We start from the raw sequence: 27,362 nt of genomic DNA on the forward strand, positions 1-27,362 counted from the left end.
CGTACTTCTGGTCGCAAGCAATGTCGTCCGTACAACTGGGGCGAGGTCATGTCCGTGTCTTGTGACCTGCCATGTGGTGGCGCTAGGTTTGCGATTACACAGTGGTGACACGCGGGTCCGACATGTACTACAGGACCGCGGCCGATTTAAGTTACCACCTAGCAAGTGTGGTGTCTAGCGGTGACACCACATTCCTCCCCCGCAAATCGGCGAACGGTCGTGAGATAAGGCTTCCGCCCGCCGTGGGGAGGACCCCATGTTGACGTATGTGATGAGGTGGGGAGCCTAACAACAGGCGAGGCTGTGCCACCCGCACCCGGCCATTCGGTCCGAGGGGAGCTAGGAAACGCCTGCAAACCTAGTCCAGGGTGCACGTCAACATGAGGTGTATGCGCACGTAATGAGACAAAAGGGGCCGAAGGGTCGACCTCCATGTGGTCGGAGCACCCGACGGGCGAAGACGACATCTGGTCCGGAGCGGGAAAGAGGTCCATGGCGGAGGACGGCTGGTCACGGGAAGCGAGCGGCGGCGCGTGACCCAGGGAGGCGCGTGGCGGCTGCAGCGAAGCGTCCACTGCTGGCGGCGCCGGCGGCGGCTGCGGCGGCTGCTGCGGCGGCGGCGCGACGCCAAGAGGCAAAATGGAAGGCAGCGTCGGTAACACCTGGGGATGAGGCGAGCCAGTAGATGGGTCCCCAAGGCGCTGACCTGACGGCTCCGTCGCTGAAAGCAGACGGGGAGCGGCAGAACCCAGGCGACGACAGAGGCGCAGCTGATTGAGATGCCGACGCAGCTCACCAGAGGCCCCCAAAACCAAATACATCGCGCGGCCGAGGCAGCGAAGAATGCGCCCCGCGAGCCAACGCTGTGAACCGCGATAGTTGCGATAATAGACAACGTCGCCAGGAGCAAAAGCAGGAGTCTGCCGCTGCACAGGAACCTGATGTGGCGGATGCAGCAAAGACATCAGGGTGCGATGAGGACGACCATGGAGCAATTCAGCCGGCGAGCGACCATCGCGGGGCTGAGAGCGATACGAAGACAAAAAGAGCAACAATGCGTCCTCCCGAGAATGCGACTCTTTCAATTTCAACATCTGTGACTTGAAAGTCCGGACCAATCGTTCCGCGGCACCGTTGGACTGAGGCGAAAACGGCGCGGATGTCAGATGGTGAATACCATTGGCGTTGCAGAATGACTGAAATTCTGCGGACATGAATTGCGGGCCATTGTCGGAAACAATAGTCTGCGGAAGACCCTCAATGCAAAAGATAGCAGACAAGGCTTGGATTGTGGCAGAAGACGTCGTGGAAGACATCCCATCCTCGTCGCCAAATAATGTTGTGTCTAGCTCATAAAGCATAGACACAATGAGGTAGCTAGGTGCACGCTAAACTAACGCAGACGGGCTTGAAGTTCTGGAACATGAGACTTATTAATGAATAAGAAGAAAAGTACGTAGATGTTACTTAACTTTTATTCTTTTGTTGGAATACATCTCTTGAATAGTAGTACGCTATTAGCACTGATACAAATGGCGCCTTGCTAGGTAGTAGCTAGGGACTAAGCTGAAGGCTATTCGATCTGTCTCTCGGCAAATGAGAGGAAGGCGTCGTACTTCTGGTCGCAAGCAATGTCGTCCGTACAACTGGGGCGAGGTCATGTCCGTGTCTTGTGACCTGCCATGTGGTGGCGCTAGGTTTGCGATTACACAGTGGCGACACGCGGGTCCGACATGTACTACAGGACCGCGGCCGATTTAAGTTACCACCTAGCAAGTGTGGTGTCTAGCGGTGACACCACACTCTCAGTACAAATACTCTCACTACAATAACCTTATTCGGTCTGTTACTGCCATGCAATGACACAGAACATTAATAAAATTGATGAAAATGAGAGGAGACATGCAAAAGATGGCATGGAACCTCTCATTGTAATCTACCTTGCCCCCTGCTGCACGAATTTATGCAGTACCGCTGAGTTCGATGTTGCAACAAGGTGAGCTACCTAGCAACATTATGTCAGTCAAGCACGATATTTGGGCTCATGCTGACTGAGATTCTGTAGTAAGAATGGTGTCGCTAGAAGTACCGCGTCGACTATGATGACACTCTCCATAAGAAATACGTCAAGTAGCAAGCAAATTGATCGAAAGGCGAAGATTGTGGAGGCACGAGGCACACAAAGAGTTTAAGGCTCTTTGTTACAAAAATGCACAAGACAAAAAACAGCAACTGAAGTAACATCTGAGATATACATCTCTGCGAAGTTGCACAGTTAAAAACTGTCTGGCGTGAACCGCATGTCCCAAACATTCACCATTGAGTGGCTGTTTCAAAAAATTGATCGCACCATATAATGCTTTGAAATGATAAAATTGTTGCCGTTATCTGAAGAGTTTTAGGTCACATTGTTCCCGATCAATGGACATACTGGGGGCACTTTGCCGCACCGTGGTCTTCACCCACTTTGCTCTGCCGGGTGTGGGACTGCAGCAGTGGCGGACTAAGGGTAAGAGTGAGTGTCGGGGGCGGGGGTGGAGGGGATGGAGGGGGCAGCCCACGCTGAACCTCTTGTCCTGGAGCGCCTATTAGCTATGAGGGCCTCGAGATTTGGAGGCCCCCAGGCCCAAACAAACACAAAATACGTTCTGTAAAGAAGAGGCTGTTTTAAGGTCCCATAAGTATGAAAAATTTGTGCAAAAATAGTTCGGAAAAATTTCAGAGGATACATCAAATGGTATTCAACAGTAGTAGGAACAAGATGGGTCGATTCTGCGTTGTGTGGAGCTCGAATTTACGACAATGTTGCGTCAATGCCAGGAGTACGTGGAGGAGTACGACGAAAAATTCGAGAAGCCAATACTAACGCTCTGTTCAGTTCCTGTGCTAATCATTCCTTAAATATTTGTGGAGATCATGCACTCTCATACGATCGCTCTTGCACCATCTGTTTTCGTAATACTTATTCTCCTTCGCAGGAGGCCTTCTGTAAAGTTTGGAAGGTAGGAGACGAGGTACTTGCAGAAGTAAAGCTCTGAGGATGGGGCGTGAGTCGTGATTGGGTAGCTCAGTTGGTAGAGGACTTGCCCGCCAAAGGTAAAGGTCCCGAGTTCGAGTCTCGGTCTGGCCCACAGTTTTAATCTGCCAGGAAGTTTCAGGAAGACAAGTGTTTAACATCCCGCCGACATCGAAGCATTAGAGACGGAGCACAAGCTAGAATTGTTTCAAGCATGGAAAAGGAAATCGGCCGTGCCCTTTCCAGGAAACCATCTCGGCATTTGCCTAGAGCTGTTTAGGAAATCACGGAAAACATAAATCTGTATGGCCGGACGTGGGTTTGAACCGTCTTCCTGCCGAATGGTCGTGCAGTGTGCTAACCACTGCGCCACCTAGTTTGGTGCGTTCAACATCCAGGCGAGGAGATACGGTTTTATTGGTTGCGGCACAGGGTTTAAAGTTACAGCTACGGCACAGTGAACAGTGAAACAAGCGAGTATACGTCTGTTGCTAACAGCTGCCAACATAAGGAGTCAGAAAGATAAAAACTATCGAGTCTACTGCTGTAAGTAGCTGTAAAGTGCGTATACCTGACGAGAGTGGAGTATTGTCAGATACATGCGTCTCGTATTTGCAAAGAACGTACCAAATAGCCTAGTTTCTTACTGAAATTAAAATTAGTGGTCTGATCCACAGGGCGCAAAACACAATTAATATTTTGAGGTAACAGAAGTTTCTGCGATTTTTTACGAAATAAATAAACTATACCCCTATTTATATAAAGGCGCACGATCCATGGAATTACCCGACCCCTTATGGGCGTAAACAAGAATTTAAGTAAGGTCACAAAAAGCAGCCTTTTCTTGGCCGTTATCAAAAACTACGAAATCAATCAGCGGTACTCCCTCTCTATAAAATAATACAGTATCAGTAGACAGTTCAGGAGTCACATTAGAGAAAGTAGGAAAGCCGTGAATAGAAAAGCTGTGTTTTGCGGCTGTGCAGAAAGGCGACTGTCGCATGGGGCAACGTGGGGGGGAGGGGTGTGTGGGGTCCTTGGAAATTCAATGGCAGGTACAGAGGATACACCCCACTCTTTCACAGGTGGTCGGTGAGGCTCCTGGGAATCAACAGAAACGAAAACTGATGGTACGTCTTTTACCGTCACCACATGTTCCGCTGGCAAACTTGGGTCAATCTGTTTCTGATCAGCAGCGGTTTTTGGCAGGCTTTCCCCATCCAGGGGAGCAGAAAAATGGAGGGGGGGGGGGGATACCTTAAAGACTCAGGGATGTCAGAAAGTCCATAGATATAGTACGGAGCTCCGTAACAGATATATCTTCATGTAATTTTGTAGAGACTGTCTCAGTCTCGGGAGTCAGGTCGGAGGGAGTGCTGGATGCTTTCGACACTTGAACGGCATCCGACATGTTACCATTCGGTCTAAACTCAGTGAGGGGAGAGGCCTCTTTCACCGGAATCTTTTCAGTAGAGCGGAGAAGCGAAGAGGAATGTCTGCCTCGTCACCATCTTGCGTTCGTATTTGTTGTGAACTGGATGTGGTGGCGGCGCGGAAGCTACAGTGGTGAAGTCCCTTTGCGAGGTTAACGGCGGAAATGCGCAAGGACCATCACGCAACGGCTCGCCTTGCCCCTCTGAAACCTGGTTAGGCACAATGATTGTCATTTGTGAAACCAAATACGCTAAAGTTAGTTTTTACGTCGTTCATAACTGGTCACGACGAGAGCAACTTTTACATATCCCTTCTTCTCCTGTGTAGATTGTAACTACCCTGTATCCACACATCTGGAAATGATAACCATGTCCACGGATCGAAGTCCGCTATAAACTTGTAACCGATGTTGAGCGGACCAGCGTTCCTGCCGTATATTCCATATATCCCCAAATGGAAGCTGGACGGTCCTCAGAAAAATGTCAACTTCGGGCGGAAGGTTAAACAGCCAAACATACGAAAATTCTACCTCCGCATTCGCCGGAATAACCATAATAGCAGAGCCATCGCGATGGGTGAAGGGGACTTGTCCGTGCTGCAAAAGGAGCCTGTGAACATACAGATCGTCTAGAAACTTGACGTAAATACATACGATTCGGAATCGAAGTAAGCCACGTGAACCTGTTATGAAGTGATTTTTGTACTTTCAACATTGCAGCTCAGTCAGCAACCGTGATAATTTAATATGTAAGAAACTATCAGCCTCGATTGCGATAATGAAACCAACCTTTACCTAGGTTTCAGCCCAAATAATGGAGCCTTCTTCAGAAGATATACCTGAATCTATAATTTGTCTAAGAGGGCACGTGAGCTCCCGAGGACCACCGCACGGCGTCCATGGAGACGAGGCGCACGCCAGAGCTTAAGTCTTGGTGTTCACCTAGTACATACGTACCGCATTTTTAAAATGTGACTACGCCTATTCAGGCTGTTTTAGTTTTATTTCTAGACCATGCCCTCTTAGAAAAATTATAGATTCAGGTATATCTTCTGAAGAAGGCTCAATTATTTGGGCTGAAATCTAGGTAAAGTTTGGTTTCATTACCGCAATCGAGGCTGATAGTTTCTTATATATTTGCTATGAAGTGGGTAGAATGTTCCTGGGAGCCATTGACATCACGGCGCAAGACAAAGCCGCATCAAAATGAAATCACAAACACGAGACGCCGAGGGGCAATCAATTATGTAAAGCACACAATGACTCACAAGCCATTGAGAACAAATAAGGAAACTCTTGCATTGCTAAGAAAGAGGCGGGAACAAGCAGAACTTTCTCGGCCGTCATGCGAAGCGAAGTGTGCTCGGTGGATCTTCGGAAGGCAGCGGTGTAGTGATACGGGTATGTCAGCTGTGTAAAGGGAAGATAATCGAAAACGGAAGTATCCACAGGAGACTTGTAAAAACCAATGAAAGACATGAAATTGGTTATGGTCGACGGTAATATACGAAGTGCGTTGGGATAAAAACAAGGAAAATTTGTAGACAAGATTGATTTAGTAAGAGTTTAAACAGAAAAGCTGAATGGCATGCAATGTCGAAAGCGTCTTCTATGACTACAAAACAAGGTGGCCGAACAGCATTTGATCCATTGTTGGTATAAGAGAAGCATTCTACCAAGCTTTGTTCGTCGTATCCAGTGTCTCTTTTTTGCAGATTAGTCATGAGAACTTAACAGAAATCGACTTATCTGTGGGGTACAACATCATCGGCGATTTGGACCTGGAATCTACAGCGCAGCAGTCCCCCGTGGAGACGATGTCGATGCTTCGAGACGCCACAGCAGTGTGTGTGCAGTGGATGCTGAAGGAACCCGCCGTCCAGAGTTTCATCAGGTGGGTGTTTTCTCAACGTCTCTTCAGATCTGTTTCGCTGTGAAGCGAACGTACCAACTTTGTCAGTTTCCGGATAGTTGACTTATACGTACAGGATGTGCCAGGAAGAATAGTAAGTACACTACTGGCCATTAAAATTGCAACACCACGAAGATGACGTGCTACTGACGCCAAATTTAACCGACAGGAAGAAGATGCTGTGACATGCAAATGATTAGCTTTTCAGAGCATTCACACAAGGTTGGCGCCGGTGGCGACACCTACAACGTGCTGACACGAGGAAAGTTTCCAACCGATTTCTCATACACAAACAGCAGTTGACCGGCGTTGCCTGGTGAAACGTTGTTGTGATGCCTCGTGTAAGGAGGAGAAATGCGTACGATCACGTTTCCGACTTTGATAAAGCTCGGATTGTAGCCTATCGCGATTGCGGTTTAACGTACCGCGACATTGCTGCTCGCGTTGGTCGAGATCCCATGATTGTTAGCAGAATATGGAATCGGTGGGTTCAGGAGGGTAACACGGAACGCCGTGCTGGATCCCAACAGCTTTGTATCACTAGCAGTCGAGATGACAGGCATCTTATCCGCATGGCTCTAACGGATCGTGCAGCCACGTCTCGATCCCTGAGTCAACAGATGGGGACGTTTGCAAGACAACAACCATCTGCACGAACAGTTCGACGACGTTTGCAGCAGCGTGGACTTTCAGCTCGGAGACCATGGCTGTGGTTATCCTTGACGCTGCAACACAGACAGCAGTGCCTGCGATGGTACACTCAACGACGAACCTGGGTGCACGAATGGCAAAACGTCATTTTTTCTAATGAATCCATGTTCTGTTTACAGGATCATGATGGTCGCATCCGTGTTTGGCGTCATCGCGGTGAACGCACGTTGGAAGTGTGTATTGGTCATCGCCATACTGGCGTATCACCCGGCGTGATGGTATGGGGTGCCATTGGTTACACGTCTCGGTCGCCTCTTGTTCGCATTGACGGCACTTTGAACAGTGGGCTTTACATTTCAGAAGTGTTACGATCCGTGGCTCTAATCTTCATTCGATTCCTGCGAAACCCTACATTTCAGCAGGATAATGCACGACCGCATGTTGTAGGTCCTGTACGGGCCTTTCTGGATACAGAAAACGTTTGACTGCTGTGCTGACCAGCACATTCTCAAGATCTCTCACCAAGTGAAAACGTCTGCTTAATGGTGGCCGAGCAACTGCCTCGTCACAATACGCCAGTCACTACTCTCGATGAAATGTGGTATCGTGTTGAAGCTGCACGGTCAGCTGTAGCTGTACACGCCATCCAAGCTCTGTTTGACTCAATGTCCAGGCGTATCAAGGCCGCTATTATGGCCAGAGGTGGTTGTTCTGGGTACTGATTTCTCAGGATCTATGCACCCAAATTGCGTGAAAATGTAATCACATGTCAGTTCTAGTATAATATATTTGTCCAATGAATACCCGTTTATCATCTGCATTTCTTCTTGGTGTAGCAATTTTAATGGCCAGCAGTGTACTTTGCGAGATAGTAGTAAAGACTAAGTCGAGTAAAACAATCAGTATCACAGATAGGAACGTCAAGCCACTTTACTCACTGTTATTTATTCCAATGGTTTCGAGCTGCGCTACCTTGAAACGCCTCAAGCTGTGTAGCCATGATTAATTAGTGCGTCGATTTGTATAGGAGGAATTGGCCAAAAACAAGCCAGCATCGTACGTTAGAACGATCTGTGTGTAATAATCGGGGTTCGTGATTGGGTGATAACAGAGACCTTCCTTCCGGTTCTGTGTACTCCTTGTCCAACCACTCTTCCTCTATCTGTTAAAACCTACCTGCTCTTACCTGGTGTGCATTATGCAATCGCCATGCACCAGAATTCTCGGAGCCTATCCGTAGCGGCTAAATCTGATTGACAAGAACGCTTTTGTACTTAACTCACAAGCGACTCCTGACTGAAATAATGGTAATAATACTGATACCGACTTCTGACTGAAATAATAATAATAATAATACTTTCCCAAAGGACTTTAATAGTTTACTATCCACTTGGCAATTAAGTACCCACCATATTATTCAAGGCTACAACAAACGACAGATAAAGTCGCGGCGAAAATGGTCATCAGCGACTGTTTAATACAACACCGAGAAAGTTGACAAAAGTATGATTACCATCGTCCTGCTTACCATCAGCAGGATGAGAGATGACGTAACGACACGACATAACCTTTGTTCACCTAAGCTACTAATATTTTTGAACTTTTGCATTTTTTTGGTTCTAATAAAACCCCATGTCATTCCAAGCACGTGTGTCAATTTGTACCTCTCTATCTACATTATTCCGTGATTTATTCAGTTTTCAAATTTATACCGACTTTTTGATCACCCGGTGTTTTGACTTTCCCAACCTATGAGAAACGCTCAAAAATTTAATTCTGCTTCTGAGGTAACTCTCATCAGTAACAGGTCCGTCTTCGATCTGCACCCTTCACGTTGTTCCTCGAACAAGGGCCTGCGACTCCTACTTACAACTTTTTAGCTGCTTGTGTCGTCACACACATCACTTTCCCTAATAGACTCTAACCCCAAAAAAAGGAAGATGAGGCACCACGAAGGAATTACCAGGGCTGGAATCTCGTTGGAATAGGTCTTCGGTGGTGAGTCCCACTTCGAACCAAGCCCAGATGACCATTAGACACACCACGGAAAGCGGTGGGATAACAACCTAACTGTCGCCAGCCGTACGACCCAGAAGTGATAGTCTGGGGTGCCATTTCACTCCATAGCATAACTATTTTGGTTGTCATCAGCGTCACCCTTACAGCACAGTGGTGCGGTACGTCAACGGTGTTCTACACCATTCAGGGCAAACCATCTTGGGCTTACATTGCAGCAAGATAACGTTTGCTTACACACGATCAGATTTGCTACAGCTTGTCTTCGTGCTTGCCAAACCCTACCTCAGGCAAAAATTTCGCTGTTCTCTCCCCGACTGAAAGCATTTGAAGCATTACGGGCAGCGCCCTCCAACAATCTCGGGAGTTTGACGATCTAAGTGCCAATTGGACATAATTTGGCATCCTTCATGGGGACATCCAACAATTCTACCAATAACTGCTTGCATACAGAGATCGACGAGCGCGTTATTGACATCCCTCAAGGGTGTACCTCCATAAAAGTTATAAAGCGGAGTACATTCCGCGGAAAAGGGATCTGAAGTTTTACTCACAGCTCATGTACCAGTCAATCTATATGCTATGGCAGTACAGCGAAGTAGCTGCAGCTCCAGCAGACTTGCTTGCCACGTGGCTGGTCCAACTTCGATCCTTCCTCTGGGTAAGCTTTAATTTTTTAAATTGTTTTAAAACTTATAACAACGTTTAAATTAAGTTAACGACTTAAAATATCATCATTTAACTCATAAAACAAACACCGTCCAAACAGGTCTTGGAGAGCCCAATGGTACCGAGCGGCTACCATGTCATCTTGAGCCTTAATGGATATGGATGCGCATGTGCTCAGCACACCGCTCTCCCGACAGCTGTCAGTTTCCGCATCCAGTGCCGCTTCTTCTCACTAAATAGAATAGCTAATTCACAGGATAAAATTAAAACCATAATGTCAGCCGTGAGGGAAGTGTCTGGTCAGGAGCACAACGTCGACGATATAAAGTCAGTTCGCAGTAAAAATGTTTCTGTTAGTGTTAAGTCAGATGTATGTACAGTACTTAACAACCACTTCCTGAGCATTGCTGGTGAATTAAGTAAAAACTTTGTTTCTACAGGGAATCATACAGCTCCTGTGGAAAATGCATTTCGGAGACTGATGTCTGAAACACACTTCTGTGATACTGGCAAGGGGGAGATAGAGTAAATAACTAAATCACAGAAGACCAAGAACCCTCATGGATATAATGGAGTATCTAGCAGAATAGTAAAGTACTGGGATGCACTTGTTAGCCCTGTACTTAGCCATATTTGTAATTTTTGCTTTAAGAATGGCCATTTTCCTGAACGACTGAAGTACCCAGTAGTAAAGCCGCATTATAAAATGGTAGAAACGGATAACGTGCACAATTTTAGTCCTGTTCCTATGCCATCAGTGTTTGCTAAAGTTTCTGAAAAGACTGTGTATGTAGGGGCTACTGATGATTTTATTTCACGTAATTTGCTATCAAATGTACAGTTTGGTTTTAGAAGTGGTTTAACAACTGAAAATGCTATATTCTCTTTTCTCTGTGAGGTACTGGATGGCTTAAACAAAAGATGTAGAACTCTAGACATCCTTTTAATTTAACTAAAGCGTTTGATTACAAAATGTTACTCCAGAAGTTGGACCATTATACAATACGGGGAGTAGCTCATAATTGGTTCCCCTCTTACTGTAATAACAGACAGCAAAAGGTCATTCTCCACAGTGTTGAGAATGGCTATGATGTGGCGTCTGAGTGGGGCACGGTTCAATGGGGGTGCCCTGGGGATGAGTGCTGGGGCCTTGGAAGTTCCTTATTTATATAAATGATATGCCCTCTAGTATTACAGGTGACTCTAAAATACTCTACTGGTCATTAAAATTGCTACACCACGAAGATGACGTGCTACAGACGCGAAATTTAACCGACAGTAAGAATATGCTGTGATATGGAAATGATTTGCTTTTCAGAGCATTCACACAAGGTTGGCGCCGGTGGCGAGACCTACAACGTGCTGACATGAGGAAAGTTTCCAACCGATATCTCATACACAAACAACAGTTGACTGGCGTTGCCTGGTGAAACGTTGTTGTGATCCCTCGTGTAAGGAGGAGAAATGCGTACCATCACGTTTCCGACTTTGATAAAGAACGAATTGTAGCCTATCGCGATTGCGGTTTATCGCATCGCGACATTGCTGCTAGCGTTGGTCGAGATCCAATGACTGTTAGCAGAATATGGAATCGGTGGGTTCAGGAGGGTAATACCGAGCGCCGTGCTGGACCCCAACGGCCTCGTATCACTAGCAGTCGAGATGACAGGCATCTTATCCGCATGGCTGTAACGGATCGTACAGCCAAGTCTCGATCCCTGAGTCAACAGATGGGGACGTTTGCAAGATAACAACCATCTGCACGAACAGTTCGACGACGTTTGCAGCAGCATGGACTATCAGCTCGGAAACCATGGATGCGGCTACCCTTGACGCTGCATCACAAACAGAAGCGCCTGCGATGGTGTACTCAACGACGAACATGCGTGCACGAATGGCAAAACGTCGTTTTTTCGGATGAATTCAGGTTCTGTTTACAGCATCATGGTGATCGCATCCGTGTTCGGCGACATCGAGGTGTACGCACAATGGAAGCGTGTATTCGTCATCGCCATACTGGCGTATCACCCAGCGTGATGGTATGGCGTGCCATTTGTTACACGTCTCGGTCACCTCTTGTTTGCATTGACGGCACTTTGAACAGTGGATGTTACATTTCAGATGTGATGCGACCAGTGGCTCTACCGTTCATTCGATTCCTGCGAAACCCTACATTTCAGCAGGATAATGCACGACGGCATGTTGCAGGTCCTGTACGGGCCTTCCTGGATACAGAAAATGATGGGCTGCTGCCCTTGCCACAACAGCCTCCGGATCTCTCACCAATTTAAAACGTCTGGTCAATGGTGGCCGAGCAACTGGCTCGTCACAATACGCGATTCACTACTGTTGATGAACTGTGGTATCGTGTTGAAGCTGCATAGGCAGCTGTACCTGTACACGCCATCCAAGCTCTGTTTGACTCATAGCCCAGGCGTATAGAGGCCGTTATTACGGCCAGAGGTGGTTGTTCTGGGTACTGATTTTTCAGGATCTATGCACCCAAATTGCGTGAAAATATAATCACATGTCAGTTCTAGTATAATATATTTGTCGAATCAATACCCGTTTATCATCTGCATTTCTTCTTGGTGTAGCAATTTTAATGGCCAGTAGTGTATTTCTGTTTGATGATGACACTAGCTTGGTACTTAAGGATGTTGTGAACAACGCTGGCACTGTTTCAAGACATAAGTTCAAGACATAAGTTCATGGCTTGTAGAAAATAAACTAACGCTAAATCACAGTAAGACTCAGTTTCTATAGTTTCTAATGCACAATTCAACAAAATACGACGTTTTAATTTTATATAATGGGAGTATGATTAGTGAAACTGAGCGCTTCTAATTTCTGGGTGTTCAGATAGATAGTAGACTGTCGTTGAAAGCCAACGTTCAGGATCTTGTTCAAAGACTTAATGCTGCCATTTTTACTATTCGAGCGGTACTTGAAGTAAGTGATAATTCGACACGAAAAGTAGTCTACTTTGCTTATGTCGTATGGTGTTATATTTTGGTGTAACTCTTCCCATTCTAAAAGGATATTTTTGGCTCAAAACGGGCGGTTCGGGCAATCAGTGGTGTAAGTTAACGAAGCTCTTGTCAATCCCTGTTCACGAGTTTGGGTATTTTGATATTGGCCTTTTAATATATATATATTCCTTACTGTTAACAATGTTAGCTTATTCCCAAGAATAAGCAGCTTTCAGCCAGTTAATACTCGACAAAAATCAAACCTGCATTTACATCGGACTTCCTTAACTCTTGTGCAGAAAGGTGTGCAGTATACTACAGAATCCATTTTCAATAAGCTACCACAAGAATTCAAAAATCTTGGCAGTAATCCATGCGCAATCCAATCGAAACTGACTCCTGAGGTATATTGTTGATTGTTGTTGTTGTTGTTGTTGTGGTCTTTAGTCCTGAGACTGGTTTGATGCAAGTCTCCATGCTACTCTATCCTGTGCAAGCTTCTTCATCTCCCAGTACCTACTGCAGCCTACATCCTTCTGAATCTGCTTAGTGCATTCATTTCTTGGTCTCCCTCTACGATTTTTACCCTCCACGCTGCCCTCCAATACTAAATTGGTGATCCCTCGATGTATCAGAACATGTCCTACCAACCGATCCCTTCTTCTAGTCCAGCATCCAGTTCCGCACGCATACTCCCAGATATTTTACAGAAGTAACTGCTGCCAGTGTTTGATCCGCTATCATATAATCATACAATAAAGGATCCTTCTTTCTATGTATTCGCAATACATTACGTTTGTCTATGTTAAGGGTCAGTTGCCACTCCCTGCACCAAGTGCCTATCCGCTGCAGATCTTCCTGCATTTCGCTACAATTTTCTAATGCTGCAACTTCTCTGTATACTACAGCATCATCCGCGAAAAGCCGCATGGAACTTCCGACACTATCTACTAGGTCATTTATATATATTGTGAAAAGCAATGGTCCCATAAAACTCCCCTGTGGCACGCCAGAGGTTACTTTAACGTCTGTAGACGTCTCTCCATTGATAACAACATGCTGTGTTCTGTTTGCTGAAAACTCTTCAATCCAGCCACAGAGCTGGTCTGATATTCCGTAGGCTCTTACTTTGTTTATCAGGCGACAGTGCGGAACTGTATCGAACGCCTTCCGGAAGTCAAGGAAAATAGCATCTACCTGGGAGCCTGTATCTAATATTTTCTGGGTCTCATGAACAAATAAAACGAGTTGGGTCTCACACGATCGCTGTTTCCGGAATCCATGTTGATTCCTACAGAGTAGATCCTGGGTTTCCAAAAACGACATGATACTCAAGCAAAAAAACATGTTCTAAGATTTTACAACAGATCGACGTCAGAGATATAGGTCTATAGTTTTGCGCAGCTGCTCGACGGCATTACAATGTCATCGGCGAACCTCAAAGTTTTTATTTCTTCTCCATGCATTTTAATAACTACTCCGAACTTTTCTATTGTTTCCTTTATTGCTTGCTCAATATACAAATTGAATAACATCGGGGATAGGCTACAACCCCGTGTCACTCCCTTCCCAACCATTGCTTCCCTTTCATACCCCTCGACTCTTATAACTGCCATCTGCTTTCTGTACAAATTGTAAATAGCCTTTCGCTCTCTGTATTTTACCCCTGCCACCTTCAGAATTTGAAAGAGAGTATTCCAATCAACATTGTCAAAAGCTTTCTCTAAGTCTACAAATGCTAGAAACGTAGGTTTGCCTTTCCTTAATCTTTCTTCTAAGATAAGTCGTAGGGTCGGTATTGCCTCACGTGTTCCAACATTCCTACGGAATCCAAACTGTTCTTCCCCGGGGTCGGCTTCTACCAGTTTTTCCATTCGTCTGTAAAGAATTCGCGTTAGTATTTTGCAGCTGTGACTTATTAAACTGATAGTTCGGTAATTTTCACATCTGTCAACACCTGCTTTCTTTGGGATTGGGATTATTATATTCTTCTTGAAGTCTGAGGGTATTTCGCCAGTGTCATAAATCTTGCTCACCAGATGGTAGAGTTTCGTCAGGACTGGCTCTCCCAAGGCTGTCAGTAGTTCTAATGGAATGTTGTCTACTCCCGGGGCCTTGTTTCGACTCAGGTCTTTCAGTGCTCTGTCAAACTCTTCACGCAACATCATATCTCCCATTTCATCTTCATCTACATCCTCTTCCATTTCCATAATATTGTCCTCAAGTACATCGCCCTTGTATAGACACTCTATATATTCCTTCCACCTTTCTGCTTTCCCTTCTTTACTTAGAACTGGGTTTCCATCAAAGCTCTTGATATTCATGCAAGTGGTTCTCTTTTCTCCAAAGGTCTCTTTAATTTTCCTGTAGGCAGTATCTATCTTACCCCTAGTGAGATAAGCCTCCACATCCTTACATTTGTCCTCTAGCCATCCCTGCTTAGCCATTTTGCACTTCTTGTCGATATCATTTTTGAGACGTTTGTATTCCTTTTTGCCTCCTTCACTTACTGCATTTTTATATTTTCTCCTTTCATCAATTAAATTCGATATTTCTTGTTTTACCCAAGGATTTCTACTAGCCCTCGTCTTTTTACCTATTTGATCCTCTGCTGCCTTCAATATTTCAACCCTCAAAGTTACCCATTCTTCTTCTACTGTATTTCTTTCCCCCATTCCTGTCAATTGTTCCCTTATGTTCTCCCTTAAACTCTGTCGAACCTCTGGTTCTTTCAGTTTATCCAGGTTCCATCGCCTTAAATTCTATTCAGTTTTAATCTATAGTTCATAACCAATAGATCGTGTTCAGAGTCCACATCTGCCCCTGGAAATGTCTTACAATTTAAAACCTGGTTCCTAAATCTCTGTCTTACCATTATATAATCTATTTGATACCTTTTAGTATCTTCAGGGTTCTTCCATGTATACAACCTTCCATGTATACAACCTTCTTTCATGATTCTTAAACCAAGTGTTAGCTATGATTAAGTTATGCTCTGCGCAAAATTCTACCAGGCCGCTTCCTCTTGTATTTCTTAGCCCCAATCCATATTCACCTACTATGTTTCCTTCTCTCTCTTTTCCTACTCTTGAATTCCAGTCACCCATGACTATTAAATTTTCGTCTCCCTTCACTACCTGAATAATTTCTTTTATCTCATCATACATTTCATCAATTCCTTCGTCATCTGCAGAGCTAGTTGACATATAAACTTGTACTACTGTAGTAGGCATGGGCTTCGTGTCTATCTTGGCCACAATAATGCGTTCACTATGCTGTTTATAGCAGCTTACCCGTACTCCTATTTTTTATGCATTATTAAACCTACTCCTGCATTACCCCTATTTGATTTTGTATTTATAACCCTGTATTCACCTGACCAAAAGTCAAAAGTCTTGTTCCTCCTGCCACCGAACTTCACTAATTCCCACTGTATCTAACTTTAACCTATCCATTTCCCTTTTTAAATTTTCTAACCTACCTGCCCGATTAAGGGATCTGACATTCCATGCTCCGATCCGTAGAAGGCCAGTTTTCTTTCTCCTGATAACAACGTCCTCCTGAGTAGTCCCCGCACGGAGATCCGAATGGTGGACTATTTTACCTCCGGAATATTTTACCCAAGAGGACGCAATCATCATTTAACCATACAGTAAAGCTTCATGCCCTCGGGAAAAAATTACGGCTGTAGTTTCCCCTTGGTTTTTGCCGTTCGCAGTACCAGAACAGCAAGGCCATTTTGGTTAGTGTTACAAGGCCAGATCAGTCAATCATCCAGACTGTTGCCCCTGCAACTACTGAAATGGCTGCTGCTCCTCTTCAGGAACCACACTTTTGTCTGGCCTCTCAACAGATACCCCTTCGTTGTGGCTGCACCTACGGTACGGCTATCTGTATCGTTGAGGCACGCAAGCCTCCCCACCAACGGCAAAGTCCACGGTTCATGGGGGGGTATTGTTGATTACGTTAACATAAAGATATTCCTTGTCTTTTTTTTTTTAATTCATAAACATTTTGTTTTATCCGTTAGTACTTTTATGTTGTAATTTCTGATGCTGACACGTTCCACGACCTTGGAGATTTGCTCCTCAGTTTGGTCCTACGAAACTAGACGTGTAAAATAAAATAAATAAAAAGTCCTAATACTCCTCAGTTTACTGATGAATTGCCTTGTCACGTCATCCGATGCGATGTGTTTCCAAATGTGATACGTGCAAATGATAATTAGTTCCATATTTACTGCTGTAAATACATCCTTTTATCCTTTTTAGCTTATGTCCTTGCCTTCCAGTTTAACCATACACACGACATGCAGTAGCTCAAAATACACTCTTGTGGATTATCACTTTCGACTCCTTCAAGTATTATTACTTTTGGTGCAAATCAAGATTGTTACGTATCTCGAAAATGTTTGATAGGGAATCGTATTGTCGACAGGAAACTAGGTACAGTGCCACCTAGAACTGGATACTGTTCACCCCTACTGCTGCTCTCTGTTCAAATCATATGGTTCAAATGGCTCTGAGCACTATGGGACTTAACTTCTCAGGTCATCAGTCTCCTAGAACTTAGAAATACTTATACCTAACTAACCTAAGGACATCACACACATCCATGCCCGAGGCAATATTCCAACCTGCGACCGTAGCGGTCGCGCGGTTCCAGACTGAAGCGCCTAGAACCGCTCGGCGCTCTCTGTTCCCCGCAATGTATTACATTGAGGAATTAGGATCCTCTCCTAATAATGATACCGTCAAATGCAAGTATTTGTAAAATGGTGTCACCGTCCTTATGAAGGTTATTTTACTAACGACGATTCTAGAAATTGTGCTTCGTTCGAAATGTTTCAGTGTAGAAAATAATTTTTTACATCGAAACTACTAATGTTTAAAGATGGTGTCATTCAGGTAAACTCTGTAGGTTACGAACACTAATCTTTCTTCCTCATTTAAAATTTAAGAAACCATCATTTGCCGGCAGGGGTGGCCGAACTGTTCTAGGCGCTACAGTCTGGAACCACGCGACCGCTACGGTCGCAGGTTCGAATACTGCCTCGGGCATGGATGTGTTTGATGTCCTTAGGTGAGTTATGTTTAAGTAGTTGTACGTTTTAGGGGACTGTTGACCTGAGAAGTTAAGTCCCATAGTGCTCGGAGCCATTTGAACCATTTTGAACCAAAACCATCATTCAAAAAGTAATTTTCACTAAAAGTATCAATTTATCTTTACAGTAAGCGAGACAACTTCGACTTGGTGATCATGGAGCGGATGCCATCCCAGGCTTTCTTCGGCCTGGTCCACAATGCGGGTTCGCCGCCGCTAGTGGGTATGATCACGCTACCGGCGTTCGCGCCCGTCTACCACGCCATGGGCAACCTCGTGAACCCGGCCTACTCGCCCGACGTCTGGGTCGGGTACTCCGACCATATGAGCTTCTGGCAGCGCGCGTACACTGCCTACTTCCAGCTGAGGTTCTGCTACATGTGGTACTTCCAGATACAGCCGACCCAGGAGGCGATCATGAGGCAGTACTTCGGACCGGGACCACCGCCAGTGCACGAGACGGAGCGAAACGTCAGCCTCCTCATCGTCAACAGCCACTTTTCCGTCGACTACCCTCGCCCCCTTTTACCCAATATCTTAGAGATCACTGGTATCCATGTGCAGACGCAGACGAAGCCATTGCCGAAGGTAATCAGTGTTTTATATTCTTTCTTCCTCTGTGGAACCTTTATAACGACACAAACACATTGCTGGTGTTTGTTGTATAGGCATTAGACCGTAACCCCATTCACGGCTTTTAAATGCCAGGACCCAGTCTCGCCTTATGCAAAACTGAACAAACGACCAGAAGTTTGTGACACTGAATTACGTCATCTGTTTGGGAAACACCGTCTCCTCGGCAAACTAAAAAGACACGTCGAAAGAAGTTAAAAGAATCATTTATGTTACTAGGACCAAGTACATACCGAGCGAGGTGGCGCAGTGGTTAGACATTGGACTCGCATTCGGGAGGACGACGGTTCAATCCCGCGTCCGGCCATCCTGATTTAGGTTTCCCGTGATTTCCCTAAATCGCTCCAGGCAAATGCCGGAATGGTTCCTTTGAAAGGGCACGGCCGACTTCCTTCCCCATCCTTCCCTAATCCGATGAGACCGATGACCTCGCTGTCTGGTCTCCTTCCCCAAACAGCCCCAACCAAGTACATAGAACTGAATAGAAAAGTGAGGAACACAACCCTAATAAAATTCTGTAAAACAATGGCAGTACCGTCAGTGCTTTATGGCAATGAGGCTTTGACAGTAACAGGTGAAAGTAAATGACGAACCCAAAACGCAGAAATCAGATTTTTAAGAAGAGCAGGTAGCTATAGACTATCTGATATAAGAAATACAACAATCAGACTAGAATTAGAACTTAAAAGCATAAATGATCAGATGAAGGAATATAGAAATAAATGGACATGTTATGTCACAAGAATGAATGTGAACAGAATGTGTCAATAGCAATGAATTATCGACCTATAAGGAAAAGATCAAAAGGTAGATCAAACAAAGAGGTGGAAAGATTAAACACTAACTAAGCACTCACAATAGAGGAACTGAACGAGAAGTCTTGAAAAGAAATAAGAGGAAAAAGGAGAAGAATATTAGTATCAGGTAGATTATTAGTCTACTGCATTGAAAAGTTCTTGGAAAAATGTAAATGTTCAAAGAAAATCGTTTAAAACTCAATCCATCAAGAAGCAATCCGTCTCACTACAAGATATGTTGTCATTGTTTCACATGATCATTCAGGGAGTGCGGCACTATCGACTTTTGTCTACATCCCTCGAAACATTTCGTGCATCTCTAGTGAGGAAAAAACACATTTACACTTCTAGCATCTCTTGATTTTGTACTTTATCAGTCCATGTTGTCCCCCTATAACCATAACCATAGCCATAACTTTAACTTAATCAGAAATAAAATGCCGATATACAGAAAGAGATCTTTCATTGCCGCAACAGTAAGTGGAATTGCAAGATTTTCACCATACATAGACGTTGCTCGTGCTCCTCACGTTGTTCATTGTTAATATTTACCTTGAAAGTATCAGCGAGCATGTTTCTTTTAACTATAAAATTTCATTCAGTGATTCCCTCATGTAAATCATTTAATGCCTAAACTGGTTTCGATTCATTAGTTATCAACTGTAGTCCATGAACATATCATGGCGGATGGCTGCATCAGAGCATGACTGAGTTAAAATTTCCCTGCCGCTACTAGATTATATAATATACAGTCAGGTCGTACGTTTTGAATATTTGAAGTGGTTTTTTAATTTTTGTGAAATTTTCACTTGCCGTTAGACTGGCTGTGAAAACTCGTCAGCAGGTAAGAAATCTGAATAAATTCTGCTTTCGATGCAATTTATAAACTGCTGGCAAAAAGTGCAACACACTCAAGGACTGTATTTAATTGCATGAAGGTATAATATGCGCATACAAAGGTGTTGTAGTGTGTTATTAATTCGTCACATCCATCAGCGATCAGATGGCTCTCAGGAGGTCTCGCTGTTTTGAGTCCGTGTGCAGCGAATGTGCTGAGTTTACAGGTGAACGGTGTTTGCAGCATTCATTATCAGGTAGCGGGCTGAAGACAACGTACTCCTGTTGAACAACTTGATACATTTGAACGGGGTAGCATTGAGAGCGTTCACGAAGATGGATTGCTCCACATATTGCGCATAATCCACATCAGGACACTGCAATCCACCTGCATGGTGGAGAGTACTTCTAGTACCACTAACTGATCCCCCTTTCCCAGTTCAACTCGCGAATGGCGCGGCGTAAGAAGAATTATCGGTAAGCCACTGCATTAGGTCTAATTTCTCGATTTTCTTCATCATCGTGATTTCCAGAGTTATATGTAGGATTAAGTAATATGTCGTGCAACTATTTCCGGAAATTTCTATCCCAAAACTTCAATAATTAACCTCTCCATGATGTATGTAAGTCCTCTCTTGTAACACCTGTCATTACAATTTGTTGACCATCTCTGTAACGCTCTCGCGCCAGCTAAATGATCCCATGAAGAAACGCGCCACTCTCCATTGGATCTTTATCTCCTCTGTCAGCCATTTCCTTCGTGGTTGAGTTCCTTGTCTTTAAGATTCTTCCTATGAATCTCAGCCTGGCATCTGCTTTTCCCACTGTTGCTTTATGTGGTCATTCCACGCAATGTCGCTCAGAATAGTTAAGCCTAAATATTTCACGGTAGATACTGTTTCCAGCAATTTCTCACCAGTAGTGTAGTTCACAGTAGTGAATTTCTTTTCCTATATATGCACAATACATTGCATTTATTTAGGTTGAGTGTCGGTGGTGCGTCGCTGCCTTCAGCAGTAGTCTGTGGAACATTCCCATACGCGTTGATCACGTTCTGGAATCCGCGTACAGCAGACGCACTTCAAGTTCAACCCATTCTTCCCTCAACAGCATTGAGGGAAGAAATTCAGGAACATGTTGCACCTGCAGTGTCTCAAATAACTAACGACACTTGTGGATTTGGTCAATCTATTACTAACGCTTCAATTTCAACCCATTTTTCCCTCAACAGCATTGAGGGAAGAAACTCAGGAACATGTTGCACCTGCAGTGTCTCAAATAACTAACGACACTTGTGGATTTGGTCAATCTATTACTAACGCTTCAAGTTCAACCCATTTTTCCCTCAACAGCATTGAGGAAAGAAACTCAGGAACATGTTGCACCTGCAGTGTCTCAAATGACTAACGACACTTGTGGATTTGTTCAATCTATTACTGACACTTCAAGTTCAACCCATTCTTCCCTCAACAGCATTGAGGGAAGAAACTCAGGAACATATTGCACCTGCAGTGTCTCGAATAACTAATGACACTTGTGGATTTGGTCAACCATGACACCGACAATCTGGGCTACTCTGCTGAAAGAGTTGACAAGAGTAGAATGGCGCTTTTCTGTATTCAGTGATGAGAGTAGTTTCTGAGTGTATGCGAGTGATGGACATATGAGGGCTATTCGGAAAGTAGGGAACGTTTCCGTCTGAAGTCGCTAGGCGTGCGCTGATCGCTTATATTTTGGTATGTGCATGCTCGGCAGCTCAGTCGGTATCCATCCGTGATAGCGGGGACGTCTCTGCGCTTCTGGTTTTTTCGGTATTCGAATCTGAAATGTGCGCTGCAATCAAAATCCAGCCAGTTGTGAGGCGCGGTGTGTGATACGGTTTTCGTTGGCAAAAAGCCTAAAATCTATAGAAATTTATCATGAACTGTGCGAACTGTACAGAAACAACGTAATGAGTGAATGTTCCGTCTGGAAATGGTGCATTCGGCTTAAAAATGGCCGAATCAACGTTCATGATGAAGAGAAGAGTGGACGCCCGAGCATTGTGACTGACTATCTTGTCGCTAAAGTTGACGAAACGATGCGTGAAAACCGTCGCTTCACAATAAAGGAGCTTTCGCTTTCTTTTCCACAAGTTTCACGGACTTTGTTGTTTGAAACTGTCACTCAAAAGCTAAGCTACCACAAATTTTGTGCACGACGCTTACAGAGCACCATAAAGAACAGTGAATGGGGGCAACGTTGACATATCTGGAGGCCTACCACAAACATGGTGATTCGTTAATGGATCGAATTGTAACCGGTGACGAGACTTGAGTGAAGCACGTCAATTGCGAGACAAAATTACAGTTCATTGAATGGGGCACACAGGGTCCCCCAACAACTAAGAAAAAGTTTGCAAATCTTGTCAGCAAGGTAGTTGTTGGCAACAATATTTTGGGATAGGCAAGGTGTGCTTCTTATTGATTTTCTCGAACGTGGAGCAACCATAAATTCTGTCCGGTACTGTCAAACGTTGCACTGCCTTAGAAGATAAGTTCAAAACAAACGCCGAGGAAAGCTGACGTCCAAAATTTTGTTTTTGCACGACAATACCCGGCCTCACACGGCAAACCGCACTAAAGAACTCTTTTATTCATTCAAATGGGAAATTTTCCCTCATCCGCCCTACAGCCCAGGTCTTGCACCAAGCGACTTCCACTTGTTTTCCAAGATGAAGAACTGGCTTGCAACGCAGCGCTTTGATGACGACGTGGAACTCAGGCGGGCGTGCTCACTGGCTGAATTCTCAGGCGGCAGAATTTTACGACGAAGGTACTTCAAATGTTGTCCATCGCTATGATAAGTGCCTCAACGTGTTTCGTGACTAAGTGGAAAAGTAGTAAGTCAGTCGCTCTTTCAGATGTATATAATAAAATCCATTTCTCGCACTTATTTTCTTCTTAATCCCAAAACGGTCCCTACTTTCTGAATAGCCCTCGTACATATGCACGATGTACACCTGGAGAGTGGCCTGTTCCATAGAGCATTTGCCGATGACACACAGGTCCCACCCCAGGTTTCATGTTGTGAGGAGCCGTCAGTTACAGCTCGCGCTCACACTTGGTATTTCTGCAGGCTACAGTAACCAGTACCTATTACATTGATCAGGTTTTTATCAGCATGCTACTTTTGTTTCTGCGATAGGAAGGTGATGACCTTCTGCAGCATGACACTGCACGTCCACATACGGCTGCTGCGAAGGAACGTGTCCTTTACGGTATTCAACTGCCCTGGCCAGCAGGATCACCAGATCTCTCGGCCACGAAACACGTATCACACATGATGAACTGGGGACTCACTCGCTCTCCAGGGCCTACAAGAACAAAAGGCCCCAGCTGCTTACGATAATCGATCGCAGGATGCCGTTCGGTACCTTTACGGTCGTTTACACACAAGAATATTCGCCTGATTTGCACTCTGTGTATCCGTGCGACTGTTTGGTCACCCTCTATGCGAAATATGTGTTTTATTTGGACTTAATTTATTATCATACATTCCTACAGTTATAGACTATCTGTCACGTCACTTGTCACTAAAATGAACTTGATCTTGAGAATGTCGCATTTCTTTTCTGGGAGTGTATGTTTCAGTACTCCAAACCAAAGAACTGACATTGGGGCCGGCCGCGGTGGCCGAGGGGTTCTAGGCGCTTCAGTCCGGAACCGCGCGACTGCTACGGTCGCAGGTTCGAATCCTGCCTCGGGCATGGATTTGTGTGATGTCCTTAGGTTAGTTAGGTTTAAGTAGTTGTAAGTTCTAGGGGACTGATGACCTCAGAAGTTAAGTCCCATAGCGCTCAGAGCCATTTGAACCATTTGAACTGACATTGGTTGCATATTCTCGTGGTTGTTCCAGGATATCCAGGAGTTTATTGACGGGGCAGAGCACGGTCTGATATACATGAGTCTGGGATCCAATGTCAGGAGCAGCGGTTTGCCGTGGCAGAAAGTCCAGGCCTTCCTGGACGCCTTTCGGGAACTCCCACAGCGCGTCCTCTGGAAGTGGGAGAACAAGACCCTACCCGGACAGCCACCAAACGTGATGGTCAGCAAGTGGTTGCCTCAGCAGGACATACTAGGTGAGCTCCGATTTCGGCTCCTGACAACCGCTTATTTATTTATTTATTTACACATCAATTTCCGTAAGACCAAATTTAGGAGCAAATTTCCGAGGTCACAGAAGGTGTCAGTAAATTACAACGTAAAAGTAATAACAGATAAAAATAAATGTTTATGAACCCGAGAAAAGTCACTCCATAAGTTTAAGTAAACGCAATCAACAATACAACAAGAATCAGCTTAATTTTTCAAGGAAGTCCTCGACAGAATAAAGGAGTGACCCATCAGGAAACTCTTCAGTTTCGATTTGAAAACGCGTGGATTACTGCTAAGATTTTTGAATTCGTGTGGTAGCTTATAGAAAATGGACGCGGCAGTATACTGCACACCTTTTTGCACAAGTGTTAAGAAGTCCGATCCAAATGCAGGTCTGCTTTCTGTCGAGTATTAACCGAGTGAATGCTGCTTATTCTTGGGAATAAGCTAATATTGTTAATAAGAAATCACAGTAAGGAATACACATATTGAGAGGCCATTGTCCAAATACCCAGACTCGTGAACAGCGGTGGACAAGAGGTTCGTGAACTCACACCACTTATTGCCCGAACCGCCCGTTTCTGAGCCAAAAATATCCTTTTAGAATGGGAAGAGTTACCCCAAAATATAATACCATTCGACATAAGCGCATGAAAATAAGCAAAGTAGACTAATTTTCGTGTCGAACGATCACTCATTTCTGATACCGTTCGCAAAGTAAAAATGGCAGTATTAAGTTTTTGAACAAGATCCTGAACATGTGCTTTCCACGACAGCTTACTATCTATCTGAACACCTAGGAATTTGAACTGTTCAGATTCACTAATCATATGTCCATTCTGTGAAAAACTTCAGGTTTCGCTGAATTGTTTGTTAGAAACTGTAAAAACTGAGTCTTACTGTGATTCAGCGTTAGTTTATTTTTTACAAGCCATGAACTTAGGTCATGTACTGCACTATTTGAAACCGAGCCAATGTTGCACACAACATCCTTTACTACCAAGCTAGTGTCGTCATCAAACAGAAATATTTTAGAGTTACTGGTAACACCAGAGGGCATATCATTTATATAAATAAGGAACAGGAGTGGCCCCAACACTGATCCCTGGGCACCCCCACTTGACAGTACCCTACTCTGACCCCACATCACAGCGTTATCAACATTGTGAATAATGACCTTTTTCTGCCTGTTGCTAAAGTAAGAGGTGAACCAATTGTGAGCTACTTCCCATACTCCGTAATGGTCCAACTTCTGGAGCAATATTTTGTGATCAACACAATCAAATGCCTTAGTTAAATCAAAAAATATGCCAAGCGTTCGGAACCTATTGTTTAGCCCATCCAGTACCTCACAGAGAAAAGGGAATATAGCTATTGGAGTTGTTAAACGGCTTCTAAAGCCGAACTGTACATTTAATAGCAAATAGTGTGATATGAAATGATCAATTATCCTTACACACACTGCCTTTTCAATAACTTTTGCAAACATTGATGGCATAGAAATAGGTCTAAAATTATCTACATTATCCTTTTTCCCATTTTTATAAAGCAGCTTTACTACTGAGTATTTTAATCGCTCAGGAAACTGAAGCCTAGGTAAACGAGTAAAAATTACCTTGCAACTGAAGGCTGAAAAAAATTGTTTGTTTTCTAAACTGACCATACCTAAAGGAAAAATTACAAATACGGCTAAATTCTGGGCTAACATGTACATCACAGTACTTTAACATTCTGCTAGACGCTCCATCATAACCATGAGAGTCCTTAGTCTTGAGTGATTTAATTATTGAATCAATCTCCCTCTTGTCTGTATCACGGAGGAGTATTTCAGACATCCATTAGGAAAGGCATTTGCCAAGAAAGTTATATGATTTCCTGTAGAAACCAAATTTTTATTTAATTCGCCAGCAATGCTAAGAAAATGATTGTTAAATACTGTACACATATCTCATTTTTCTGTAACAGAAATATTTTCACTACGAACTGACTTTATATCGTCGACCTTGTGCTGCTGTCCAGACACTTCCCTCCCGTATGGTTTTAATTTTATCCTGTGAATTAGCTATTCTATTTGCATACCACATACTCTTCGCCTTCCTAATAACATTTATCAGCGTCTTTCAGTACAGTTTGTAATGGGCTACTGTTGCTTGATTTTGACTACTTCTAACATTTTAGTAATTAATTTCTACTTTGTTCTAAAAGATTGTATTATCATCTATGTTATCGGCACTATAAATATCCTGCCACTCTTGTTCCTTGACAAGGTTTAAAAAACTCTCTATTGCTGTTGGATTAACGTTACTACATAGTTTGTAATTAAATATGACATTATACTTGAAAAAAGAGACAGCATTGGTCGTATATTTTTACTATTGCAGACCAATGCTGTCTCTTTTTTCAAGTATACCTGTTATCTGGTCGTTGTGCACAAGACATGGAGTCGCCAATCAATAAATATGACATTGGTTTGAGTACAAAAGCCTTTTAATGTTAAAACTTGTGCATCATGGTCTGAAAGGCCATTCACGCTCTTACTAACAGAATGTTCCTCTAGTAATGAAGAATGAATAAAAACATTGTCTATGGCTGTGCTACTGTTCCCCTGCACCCTAGTTGGAAAAAAGATAGTCTGCATCAGTTCATATGAATTTAGGAGATGTACCAACATCCTTTTTCTTGCACCATCATATACAAAATTAATATTGAAGTCACCAAATGTAACTAATTTCTGGTACTTCCTACAAATTGAATCAAGAACACTGTCTAGCTTGAGCAGAAATGCTCTGAAGTCGGAGTTAGGGGACCTATAAACAGCAACAATTAGAAGTTTAATTTCACTAAATTCAACTGCCCCTGCACAACATTCAAATACCTGTTCAGTGCAGTGTCGTGATACATCTATGGACTCAAAGGGATTGCTGTTTTTTACGTACACAGCCACTCCCCCACCCAGCAAGATACTCCTTGGTAAACAGCCAGCTAAGCTTTATCCTGGCTTGCTTACTAAATGAAAATTTCAAGTCTCAGATTAATTTAGCAGACCTCATGTTGACACGTCAAGAGATATGTTGTTGGTTGGTATTACACCGATATGATAAGTCATGGGATAGCGATATGCCCATATGCATACGGCGGTATATCGCGTACACAAGGTATAAGAGGGCAGTGCATTGGCGGAGCTGTCA

General features: G+C 44.1%; 1 protein-coding gene across 1 annotated transcript in view; it reads left to right on the forward strand.

The window, feature by feature from the left end:
- LOC126237288 (UDP-glucosyltransferase 2-like) overlaps positions 1–27,362 on the forward strand; it is a 113,170-nt gene that overhangs the window by 13,292 nt on the left and 72,516 nt on the right. The window contains exons 3-5 of the mRNA XM_049947234.1: positions 6,164–6,342; positions 17,900–18,359; positions 23,936–24,158. Of these exons, the coding sequence (XP_049803191.1) occupies positions 6,164–6,342; positions 17,900–18,359; positions 23,936–24,158 (862 nt within the window). The remainder of the gene's footprint in view (positions 1–6,163; positions 6,343–17,899; positions 18,360–23,935; positions 24,159–27,362) is intronic.

The sequence above is a fragment of the Schistocerca nitens genome, chromosome 2 (genome assembly GCF_023898315.1).
Source record: "Schistocerca nitens isolate TAMUIC-IGC-003100 chromosome 2, iqSchNite1.1, whole genome shotgun sequence".
NCBI lineage: Eukaryota > Metazoa > Arthropoda > Insecta > Orthoptera > Acrididae > Schistocerca > Schistocerca nitens.